Genomic DNA, 12,994 nt, shown 5'->3' with positions numbered 1-12,994 from the left:
TTTTACACTTTAAAAATAAATAATTTTAGCCCCTTTCCGAAGGCCGAGGCCACTTTCCGCTACGAACCCTTTCCGTGGTGCTCGCCCATTTCCGTTACTCGTATCGTATGGCATTTAAAAATATTGTAAAATTAAATCATTTCTTGATGAATTTGAATGAAATTTAAAATATAAACGCAATGTAAGGTACTGTTTATGAAAATACCAATAAATGTTTTTTAAAAATTGAAGATAAATAAATTTAGACCCTTTCCGAACACCGAAAGACCTTTTCGCGGAAAGGGACCCTTTCCGCTATTCAGTAATACCCATGTTTCATTAATTAGGGAGTATTTTAACAATATCGTTATTTTTGGACTATGTTGTTCACAAAAAAGAAGCACATCTGACCAAGTTATGTTATTTACTGAAACCTAGCCTATATTCATTAGTCGTATATTATTTATATTTTCTTTGGGTTTGTCTCGTTTCTTTCGTGCAAAAAAAACTACTTCGCTTACAACATTAAAAATAAATAATCTTTGGAAGTGAAAATAGGAAATAGTTATTTTACACATTATGGCTTCGGCAAATTGGACCCCGCTGGGTACCGAATACTATGAGTATGTATGCAATCGTCAAAGTGTAATTTTCGCATTGTCATTTGCTTCTAATATTGGTTTTGAACTTTTGCTCCGAGAGTCTTGATCTCCACCCCTTGGCTAGTTGCAATAATGCAACTTTCAGCTTGCCTTTATAACCTCACAGGTACTTGAAAAAAAATTCTTGGTCCTTATATATATAATAAGAGTAAATGTATCCAATGGTGATTTCACAGGTGTATTGAATAACATTATGCAACAGCATAAAAGATCAAACAGGGCACACATATGTGTTGTGGTTGCCAGCAGGAAGCGTCCATCTATGATAAAACACCTTTTATTTGATGAAAATCCACCAAGTATGTCCAAACAGCTTAAAGTTTCACAAATATGAACCCAAAATCAACGTGTGTAATTCCAGACGTCCAGCTGTCAGTAATGAATGAAAGCGATTTTCGGTTGATTTTTCACGTGTACCTTTACTCTTATTATATATATATAAGGACCAAAAAAAATTTTCAAGTACCTGTGTATAACCTAAAGAAGTGTTGAGAGTTGCAATGCGCTGTCTATTGTCTCAAGGTGCGAAAATTTGATCACCACTTCAAGAGCTAAGGAACTCTTATAGCATGGCCCTCTTAATAAATACATATGAATTTTGGAAGTGAACAAATACAAAAACGCGCATGTGTTATGTGTCAATCTATAGTTAAATGTGTATTCTTGGACATTACCACGAAAACTGCATTAAAATCACCAATGTTTTGACAAAGTACTGGCTAGACTTAGCTCCCTGTAGCAATCTGTTTCATGTACGATTGCCTCATAGTATCGGCCCTTCTTATTGGTTGCTAACATTTGTTACTATGCGCTGGTCAGTGCCCCAGATAAGCTGCGTATCTGCGTCTTTCACCCTATTAAAATGTTTAAAAACGCAAAGAAATACAATATCATGCGTATTGAAAACTAAGCAATTTGACTGTAAAGCAATTTGACTGTAATGCAAATTCGTCAAATTTGATGCATACGATACAAAAGCTTCCGTCAATCGAAAATGCTTTGTTAATTTTTGGTGTTTTCTCTTTGAAATTATTATCATAACGCGGCAACGCTTTCATTCACCAAGCGCCTGAAAGACGGAGCAGGAAACCAGTCAAAGTTATTCAAAGGCTCTGCGGATTAGATTTCATAGTTAAATAAAGCATCTGACCAAATTATTTACGACATACATGCATTTTCAATCTGACTTTAATCATCGCTCATTGTGCATGTGCATGTATTTCATGTAAAGCATCTGAACTTTCAGTTTCTATTACGATGCAAAATAAAAGATGCCTATTTACAAAGATGTTAGTTTACATTTTTTTTTTTAAGTTTAAGATTTATATTATGGACAGTTTCAAGGATTACAGATGTTATGAAACATCAGTTTATTTAAGTTAATTATGATAGTTTACAGTTTATTGAATCAATACAAGTGTGCAGCTTCCACAGAAGTAGAGCAGCAATGATTTTAAGGTATGCATTTTAATAACTCATTTCACCTTATTTCAAGAATGATATTTTTTAAAAATAAATGGGTGAAAACCATATTTCCCAAATAATTATCTGGGTCACTGGCACGTGCTTGTTCTAAAAAAAAAGTGGAAAACTAAACTCTTGCTCATGTTGTTCTTAATTTTTGTTGTTGACATTTTATTAAAAATAAGCGGCATATAAAACATTTGATAAAGCTACTATTAATCCATAAACAATTAACAAACTAACATAATGTGGTACGTAATTAAAAATCATAGCATCATCCTGGAATAAAGATGACCTACTTTCCAACGAACACCAGAAATCATGAGAATGATCTTCGTAATTGTCATGGATAAGCTTCAAATAAATTACAACTTCTAAAAATTGAAAAAACATTAACTTTCCAGCACTTCTTGAAGGTTTTTCGTTTAAGACACGATACTATGAGGAGGACCGATACTATGAGAGTAAGGGATACTGCAAAAACTTATCAACATTTACCTGTCTAAAGCACAAACTCATGCAAATGGTACCATTAAAGCAAGAAATAATTGGATTTTATTATCCCCTGCCATAGGCGGAGGGATATTGTTTTTTGCGTTGTCCGTCTTCCGTCCGTCCTTCTGTCCGTCTTTCCGTCCTTCTGTCTTTCCAGCGCTTTTGTGTCCGGAGCCATAACTTGGAAGTGCTTTGGCGGATTTCATTGAAACTTGGTATGAGTATATATATGAATAAGAGGATTATGCACGCCAAATGGTATTGAACAACATCTGTTAATAATGGAGTTATGGCCTTTTGTATCTTGAAAAAATGCTTTTTTCAGTGTCAAATATAACACTTTTGTGTCCAGAAGCATATTGGCGGGGGATATCAATTCAACGAATTTGCTTGTTTACTTCTTTCAACCATATTGATAAACTGTCGCAATATTGCCAACTCAAAGTGTCCCTATCAGTTAGGTTGCAGTACACCAATAATTTGCCATTGTTATTTGTGATGTAGCCTAAGTAAAAAACTATTAAGGAATATTAACACTGTTCCAAATTTCGCCATTAAAATGTCAACAAGAATAGTGTGTCGTGTTTTTAAGGGTTCATGCAAAGAATAATGTCTGTAGGTTGCCATTCAGGTAAATTTAATGTGTTTTTGAAGTTTATTCATCGCTTTTCAAATTGGTCTGTTTAGTGATGCACACTGATCAGCTGCGGAGAACTGCAGTTGTGTTTATGAAGGGGTGCATATGGACTCCCAGAGCTTTCATAGCAAAAATTATCAAAGCCACTGGGACTCTGTTAACATGTATATGGACTACCCTTTGCTACTCCAAACCGTTGACAGTATGCTGAATCCGGGTATTATCGCGTTACTGATAAAAAAGTCATTTGCTTCTAAACACCATTTTCATTGATGATTGGATAGACAGTAAACTAAAATAACAACAAAAACACCACCACCATCTGTCATTCTTATTGGATACGGATGAGTATGTCGAAGATACCACTTTTGGCTTTTACTGGACAGTGGTAGAGTGCGTATTTATACACTATTGAAGTTTTAATAGACTGTCTTTGAAAATATCTATTGTTGAAGTGTTCACAATCTCATCACTGAGTTTGTTCCAATAAATCACAGTATTATCAAGGAATTAATTGTTTTAAAATATTAGAATTATTGTTCAATAGCGCTTAGCCCTTATGGTATGTTTGGGCCTTAATGGCTTAAGGTAGCGTTCAATGGAAATGGGGGGTACATGCCCTTTCACCACCTTGTACAAGAGCATCAGCAGAGTTTGTTTTTGGAACTAAGAAGCAAACATTTCTTTGTGTTGAATTCCATCCCCCATTTGTTGGCCCATTTTTGAAGATTGACTTGGTAATTCTGTTAGATTTTGTGATCTTCAAATGAGTTTATGGTCTGTAAAGAAAACATTCATCTGCAAAAAGTTGGATCTGTGACATCACCCTCTCTGGAAGGTCATGCCACTGGCACTTTATGTGATTGATCATCACTTTAGTTATTTAGGTGGTTAATAGGTTAGATAGCATTAATATTAAATAAAGACGAACGAAGATCTGATATACCATCAAAAGGAACAATCATGAAAGGTAATATTAGTTTAAATTAATGGAATTAAATATGCAAAAATAAATACATGTTACAATTATTTTCAAACGCTCTCCTTAAAAAATCAAATTAACTCTAACAATTCCAATATTATTAGAGTCTGACAACAAAAATATTCAACGTAAATAGGTGGTGTGAAACCCTAAGAATGCAAGCAGAGGTACACTAAAAATAAAAAAGTAAAGTCAAGAAGTTGAATGGGGAATTCCATTTCAACATGAATTGTTAGTAGCAATTTTTTCCATACTTTTTAACATTTAATTTTCAACTGATTGATACTTGATACTTGTAGCGAGATGTGTTTAATCTCAGAATGTAGGTTGCGCATGTTAGTTGTAAGCAAAAGCTAGAGGGCGTAAATAAAATAAAGTGAGAATAGCCAACCTGGGAGAATTCCGGGATAGAGTATACTTAGAAGGGACATTTGAACATTTCTGATAAAGCTGTCCCTTTGAGAGTACATAGGAAAAGTTTTTTACTTTGCTGGGAATTCAAAAATCAACTTTATATTCGGCAAACAAGCCTCAAACACAATGTAGAACATTTATACATCGTTCTGACCCTCATAATTATAACATATACACATTTTTTAAGTACAAAGAAGATTGAACAATATTTGATAAGTCAACTTGCACCTTTTTAAATACTTGCAAAGTCCACCAATATCAAACTCAGTGTTGACTATGTCTTGTGTTTCAGGAAGTTGGAAATGTATCAGCTGGACTGGGGGGATCAGATCGAATTGTCCAAGTTCACAGTGGCAGCAGCTCAGTATGGGGGTCCCATAGGTACAGATTTTGGTTCATGTATTTGATCTGTACTCTTGGACAATGTGCCTAAATGCATGTGTGTAAAGTATTGTCCCAGATTAGCCTGTGCTTTCCAAACAGGCTAATTCGGAACAACACTTTCGGCCTAAACTGGATTTTAACCTGTACTAAGAAGAGACTTCCTTTAAAGAAAAATACCATAAGAGCGGAAATTATCGTCACGGAACAGCATGTGTGGTTCCATAGGCTTATGTGGGATGACACTTTTCGCACTTGCAATAAGCCCCATATTCCTAGAGGCAGGTTCATTTTGTAATGAGCAAAGGTGTGAAAGTTTACTTACTCTTACTATTATAAGGAGTGCCAGTATTAATTACTAGCAAGCAGCGCAGACCTGCAAATTAAAGGATAATATGTAATGTCTAATAAATAGTTTACACTTACCTTTTTTATTTGTATTCAGTTTTAATTCGGCTTCAAGAGAAATCACAATAAAAAGTCCTGTCTTTTTCCATGCCCCCAGCATCTACAGCTGCTGAGAGCCATATAGCTATTGTCTGTTGGCTCTGTTTAGTTTGTTTGTTTGTCCTTCAGTGTGTAGGAGGTAATAAAAGAATGACACAGTGTTTGTATAACATCAATAATGCTTCCTGAAAAGCTTTAATATTTGAATGGATGATGTTCTTACTGCTTAGCACTCTCAACTCACCCATATCCTCAAACCTTATATTGACCTTGACATTGACTTATTGTGTATACCACCAGTAATTGAGAAGGTCCAAAGTCTTGGTTAACCCATACTGATACATTTAGGGGAACATCAATACTGCTACATGTAAATACAAAAAATAATATTTTTTTTGAAATATATTTACAATGACTTGTAAATACACTGATATAGAGCTTTAATACTTGAAAGGATGATGATTTTGGATATCAAAACACTCACATCATGTGACCTCGTTTGGACTGTGACATTGATCTACTTATGGATTTAGTCTAGACCTTTTTAAATGGTCCAATAAATTAATACTGAATATGCTTCCACTGATGGCCTATGAAAGCAGCATCTTGTTTAAAGGAGTTATACATTTCATAGAGACATTTCAACATAATGTGTGCCGGTAAACTTTCCAAAATTACATGCATTAATACAGTACAGCATGTCTTTATTTGTTTTCAGCTTTACTCAAAGATGACAGCAACACACCAAATGTTAGGCCTATGCTCACTGTATTTACCTCGGCTGGTAAAATCCTTTCACAACTAAGGGTGAGAACCTTCACGGTTTTATAACGTTTTCATTCCTTTAGTTCAGTGAGGATGTGGAGTTAACCTTTCCCACTTATAAGCAAAGTGAAAATGGCTATGTGCAAACAGCATAAAATCAGAACAGCCTGCAAGTAACTAGCAGTCTGTTCTGGTTGTATGCTGTTTGCTAGTCATCAGTATCATTGGGTTGGAAATAAAGCCTTTCAAACTTGAATATATTAAGAAAGGACTTAAATTTAATTTGATTTTCGAAAGGACTTTAAATGCTTTAAAGGGCGTTTCTGAGAGGTTAAGGGTTAAGACTGGCTTGTGCTTGATTTACTACATACATTAAATTGTCTTTTTTAAATTATCATAAAAAAGGTTGAGACAAACTTATGAATATTTCTGTGTAACAGTGGAAAAATGTTACATACCAAAAGTGAATCTTAAATCTTTTTTTATTTTGTTTTTAGTTTGGGCAATTTTGATAAAAAAGATCTTTCTGAAAAAAATTTCACTTTTTAGCTCATCTATTTTTTTGAAAAAAAAAGAGCTTTTGTCATCACCTTGGCGTCGGCGTCCGGTTAAGTTTTGCGTTTAGGTACTTTTTTCTCATAAAGTATCAATGCTATTGCATTCAAACTTGGTACACTTACTTACTATCATGAGGGGACTGGGCAGGCAAAGTTAGATAATTCTGGCTTGCATTTTGACAGAATTATGTGCCCTTTTTATACTTAGAAAATTGAAAATTTTGGTTAAGTTTTGTGTTTAGGTCCATTTTATTCCTTAAGTATCAAAGCTATTGCTTTCATACTTGCAACACTTACTAACTATCATAAGGGGACTGTGCAGGCAAAGTTATGTAACTCTGACTGGCACTCTGACTGGCATTTTGACAGAATTATGTGCCCTTTTTATACTTAGAAAATTGAAAATTTGGTTAAGTTTTGTGTTTAGGTCCACTTTTTTCCTTAAGTATCAAAGCCATTGCTTTCATTCTTGCAACACTTTCTAACTATCGTAAGGGGAATGTGCAGGCAAAGTTATGTAACTCTGACTGGCATTTTGACGGAATTATGTGCCCTTTTTATACTTAAAAAAATTAAAATTTGCTTAAGTTTTGTTTTAAGGTCCAATTTTTTCCTAAAGTATCAAAGCCATTGCTTTCATACTTGCAACACTTACTAACTATCATAAGGGGAATGTGCAGGCAAAGTTATGCAACTCTGACTGGCATTTTGACAGAATTATGGGCCCTTTATACTTGAAAATTTGGTTAAGTTTTGTGTTTTGGTCCACTTTACCCCTAAAGTATCATAGATATTGCTTTCATACTTGGAACACTCGCAAACTATCATAAGGGGTCAGTAAAGGACAAGTTGCATAACTCTGGTTGTCATTTTTACGGAATTATGGCCCTTTTTTTGACTTAGTAACTTTGAATATATGATTACATTTTGTGTTTAGATCCACTTTACTTCTAAAGTATCAAGGCTATTGCTTTTAAACTTTAAATACTTTCATGCTTTTATGAGGGTACTGTATCTGGCAAGTTGAATTTTACCTTGACCTTTGAATGACCTTGACTCTCAAGGACAAATGATTAAATTTTGCTAAAATTGCCATAACTTCTTTATTTATGGTTAGATTCGATTGATACTTTGACAAAACAACTTTTACCTGACATACCACAATTGACCCCCCCCCCCCCCCCCGAATCCCCCCCATTGTTTTTTTAAAATTAAAGATCATCTAATAAATGACCACCACACCCTCACACTATACCCCACCCCCACCCCAAAAAAATAATTTTATGCCCCCGGTTGGGTGGCATATAGCAGTTGAACTGTCCGTCAGTATGTCAGTCAGTCTGTCTGTCAGTCCGAAAAAAACTTTAACATTGGCCATAACTTTCACTTTTTAAGTTAGCAACTTGATATTTGGCATGCATGTGTATCTCATGGAGTTGCACATTTTGAGTGGTGAAAGGTCAAGGTCATCCTTCAAGGTCAAATGTCAAATTTATGGTGTCTGTCCGTCTGAAAACTTTAACATTGGCCATAACTTTTTCAATATTGAAGATAGCAACTTGATATTTGGCATGCATGTGTATCTCTTGGAGCTGAACATTTTGAGTGGTGAAAGGTGAAGGTGAAGGTGATCTTTCAAGGTCAAATGTCAAATAAATGGTGTCTGTCCGTCCGAAAACTTTAACATTGGCCATAACTTTTTTAATATTGAAGATAGCAACTTGATATTTGGCATGCATGTGTATCTCATGAAGCTGCACATTTTGAATGGTGGAAGTTCAAGGTCAAGGTCATCCTTCAAGGAAAAATAAAATAAATTCAAAGCAGCGTTCTCATGAAGCTGAACATTTTGAGTGGTGGAAGTTCAAGGTCATCCTTCAAGGTCAAGTTTATCCTTCAAGGTCAAAGGTAAAAAAAAAACAAATTAAAAATTCAAAGCGGCATTATCATGAAGCTGCACATTTTGAGTGGTGAAAGGTCAAGGTCATTCTTCAAGGTCAAGGTCATCCTTCAAGGTCAAAGGTCAAAAAAATAATAATTTCAAAGCGGCGTTATCATGAAGCTGCACATTTTGAGTGGTGTAGGTTCAAGGTCAAGGTCATCCTTCACGGTCAAGGTCATCCTTCAAGGTCAAAGGTCAAACAAATTTTTTTTAAAAATTCAAAGCGGCGTTATCATGCACATTTTGAGTGGTGGAAGTTCAAGGTCAAGGTCATCCTTCAAGGAGGTCATTTTTCTTTTTTTAATTCAAAGTGGCAATCTCATGAAGCTGCACATTTTGAGTGGTGAAAGTTCAAGGTCAAGGTCATCCTTCAAGGTCAAGGTCATCCTTCAAGGTCAAAGTTCAATTTTTGCTGTTTAATTCAAAGCGGCATTCTCATGAAGCTGCACATTTTGAGTGGTGGAAGTTCAAGGTCAAGGTCATTCTTCAAGGTCAAGGTCATCCTTCAAGGTCAAAGGTTAAAAAATTAATAATTTCAAAGCAGTGTTATCATGAAGCTGCACATTTTGAGTGGTGGAAGTTCAACGTCAAGGTCATCCTTCAAGGTCAAGGTTATCCTTCAAATTCAATGGTAAAAAAAATAATATTTCAAAGCGGCCTTCTCATGAAGCTGCACATTTTGAGTGGTGGAAGTTCAAGGTCAAGGTCATCCTTCAAGGTCAAAGGTAAAAAAATAAATAATTTCAAAGCGGCGTTATCATGAAGCTGCACATTTTGAGTGGTGGAAGGTCAAGGTCATCCTTCAAGGTCAAGGTCATCCTTTAAGGTCAAAGTTCATAAAAATAATAATTTAAAAGCGGCGTTATTATGAAGCTGCACATTTTGAGTGGTGGAAGGTCTAGGTCATTCTTCAAGGTCAAGGTCATCCTTCAAGGTCAAAGGTCAAAAAAATAATATTTCAAAGCGGCCTTCTCATAAAGCTGCACATTTTGAGTGGTGGAAGTTCAAGGTCAAGGTCATCCTTCAAGGTGAAAGGTAAATAAAAAAATTAAAATCAAAGCGGCCCAATAAGGGGCATTGTGTTTTTGACAAACACATCTCTTGTTTTTTTCAAACATGGTTAAAAAACACAAATATTTATTTTTATTATTTTATTTTTGAAATACCTTCCAACCATTCCACCCAAGAATCCTCCCCCCCCCCCCCCCAAATGTTTGTTTGCATTTTTTTGCATTTTTGGAAGATAATGTAATAAATGACCACACCCCCACACTATACACCCCTCTCAACTCCACCCCTCCCTCCTTTGTGATTGAAATTGAGATAGGTCCCTACACCTTCAAAAAGAAAAATAGATGAGCGGTCTGCACCCACAAGGCGGTGCTCTTGTTTTTGCTTAGTGAGTAGATTTTATAAGAATGTAATAAAATTTAAACAAACATAATTCTACTTTTAAAAAGGTTTATATAAATGAAGATATTGTTATTTTTGATGAACATAGATTGCTATGCATTTCTGTATTCTTCAAGATTGTTTTTCAGGTTAAATGTAAAGAAACATTCAAAACCATATGGGTTTTTTACCGCTGAAAAAGAAACGTTATATTGGTACCAGTAAATCTAGTTCTTGATTTATAGCTCGGCCTCCTTACTTCTATTTTTTTATCCCCCACCATCGGGGGAGTGATATTGTTTTGGCATTGTCCGTCCGTCTTTCCGTCTGTCCGGAGCCATATCTTGGAAGTGCTTTGGCGGATTTTATTGAAACTTGGTATGAGTATATATATGGATAAGAGGATGAAGCATGCCAAATGGCATTGTACATCATCTGTTAATAACAGAGTTATGGCCCTTTGTATCTTGAAAAAATGCTTTTTTTGAGTGTCAAATATAACACTTATGTGTCCAGAAGCATATTGGCAGGGGATATCAATTCAACGAATTTGCTTGTTGATTTAAATATGTTCTAAGATGATTTTAGGTTATAGCTATGAATCAAAACAGGATATATGTCTGAGGCTGTTAGTCAAAAGCTTTTTTGTCAAAGGCTAGTTCAATAAGATAATGTAATCAAGTTTTTTTTAAATAAAGTTATGTGTCTAAACCTATTTATGTAAGGCAATTTGTCCAAGTTTTTTTCCACTGGTTCTCTTATGTTGTTTGTCCAATTCTGTTGTCCAAGAATGTTTATTCAAGGCTTTTAAGCTAAGGTTTTTAGTTTTATGCTATTTGTCCAAGTCTATTTGTTGAAAGCATTTTGTTTAAGGTGATTTCTGTAATTGTGTAATTCTTTTTGTCTTCGGTTGTTTTCCAAATCTGTTTGTCCAAGACTGTTTTCCAATACATTTTTCCAAATGTGTTTGTACTAAGGCTGTTTGACTAAGGTTGTTTATTTCAGGCTATTTGTCTGAGACTATTTGTTTAAGGTGATTTGTGTAATTGTCAAAGGCAATTTATTGCAGGCTTTTTGTTAACCAGGTTTTCCGAAGGAAAAAACTGGTTATTAGATTGGCGAATGCGGGCGGGCTGGCTGGCGGGCTGGCTGGCTGGCTGGCTGGCGGGCTGGCGGAATAAGCTTGTCCGGGCCATAACTATGTCGTTCATTGTCAGATTTTAAAATCATTTGGCACATTTGTTCACCATCATTGGACGGTGTGTCACGCGAAATAATTACGTCGATATCTCCAAGGTCAAGGTCACACTTTGAGTTCAAAGGTCAAAAATGGCCATAAATGAGCTTGTCCGAGCCATAACTATGTCGTTCATCGTCAGATTTTAAAATCATTTGGCACATTTGTTCACCATCATTGGACGGTGTGTCGCGCGAAATAATTACGTCGATATCTCCAAGGTCAAGGTCACACTTTGAGTTCAAAGGTCAAAAATGGCCATAAATGAGCTTGTCCTGGCCATAACTATGTCATTCATTGTGAGATTTTAAAATCATTTGGCACATTTGTTCACCATCATGGGACGGTGTGTCCCACGAAAGAATCACGTCAATATCTCCAATGTCAAGGTCGCCACGACTAAAAATAGATTAAAAAAAACAAAAAAACTTACAAAGGGGGTTAATTTTTTTTGGTCATTTCAAAAGTTCAGTTTGAGTTTTCTCCCTTTATCAGATTTTTTTTTCACAATGAAAACCTGGTTTTGTGACAATTTTGTCCCTTGTTTTCAATTTGTTTTCTAAGGCTGTTTGTCCAAGGCTGTTTGTCCAGGGCTGTTTGTATAAGGCTGTTTGTCCAAGGCTGTTTATCTAAGGCATTTATAAAAAGGCTGTTTGTCCAATGCAGTTTGTCAAATCATGTTTATCCAAGGCTGTTTGTCCAAGCCTGTTCTTCCAATGTTTTTTCCCAAGGCTTTTTGTCCAATGCTGTTTGTGCAATGCTTTTTGTCCAATTCTGTTTATCTAAGGCTCTTTGTCCAATGCTGTTTGTTCAAGAATGTTTGTCCAAAGCTGTTTGTCCATGGCTGTTTGTCCAAGGCTGTTTGTCCAAGGCTGTTTGCCCAATGCTGTTTGTCCAAGGCTGTTTGTTTAATTCTGTTTGTCCAATGCTGTTTGTCTAAGGCTCTTTGTCCAAGGCTCTTTTTCAAGGATGTTTGTCCAATACTGTTTGTTCTAGGCTGTTTGTCAATATTTTTTTTACAAGGCTGTATGTTTAGGACTGTTTGTCAAGTTTTTTTGTACAAGGCTGTTTGATTAAAGCTGTGTGTCCAATTTTTTTTACTAAGGCTGTTTGTTTAAGGCTGTTTGATCAAGGCTGTTTGACCGAAACAATTTGTGCAAGGTTGTTTGTACAAGGCTGTTTGTATTAGGCTGTTTGTTGAAGGCTGCATGTCAAATTCTGTTTTACTGAGGCTGTTTGTTGAAGGCTGTTTGTTTAAGTTATTTGTTTGAGGGTTTTTTCACCAAGGCTTTCTCTTCAAAGCTGTTTGTCTGAGGCTTGTTGTCAAACTTGTTGTGGTACATGAGATTATGCAATAATGTGCTTGGATATACAACTGGAAAAGAAGCCCATAATGGTCTCCTTAATCCTTCATTGATAAGTATTTACTGGTAAAATTTCTTGTGCAGATTTTTTTTTTGGAAGGTGAAATATCCCTTCATTAAAATAAAAACTTAAATGACTAATCATAGGAATATTTCACATGTTAAAGACATGCTTGTTTACCTGTATATAAAATAATTAAACTGCTTAATATACGACATCCAAGTATTATGTTTGGATAATACCAGTGGGTTTTCATCATGTTATGAATGAGGCCT

General features: G+C 35.4%; 1 protein-coding gene across 1 annotated transcript in view; it reads left to right on the top strand.

Annotated features, from left to right (window-relative positions):
* Nucleotides 1–484: 484 nt before the first annotated feature.
* Nucleotides 485–12,994, top strand: part of LOC127860146 (vacuolar protein sorting-associated protein 16 homolog) — a 48,906-nt gene continuing 36,396 nt past the window's right edge. Inside the window, exons 1-3 of the mRNA XM_052398012.1 lie at nt 485–602; nt 4,926–5,014; nt 6,180–6,268. Coding sequence (XP_052253972.1) covers nt 559–602; nt 4,926–5,014; nt 6,180–6,268 — 222 coding nt within the window. The 5' untranslated portion in view covers nt 485–558. The remainder of the gene's footprint in view (nt 603–4,925; nt 5,015–6,179; nt 6,269–12,994) is intronic.

This window comes from Dreissena polymorpha, chromosome 15 (assembly GCF_020536995.1).
Source record: "Dreissena polymorpha isolate Duluth1 chromosome 15, UMN_Dpol_1.0, whole genome shotgun sequence".
In the NCBI taxonomy this organism is placed as follows: Eukaryota; Metazoa; Mollusca; class Bivalvia; order Myida; family Dreissenidae; genus Dreissena; species Dreissena polymorpha.
This window is presented reverse-complemented; position numbering and strand designations above follow the sequence as displayed.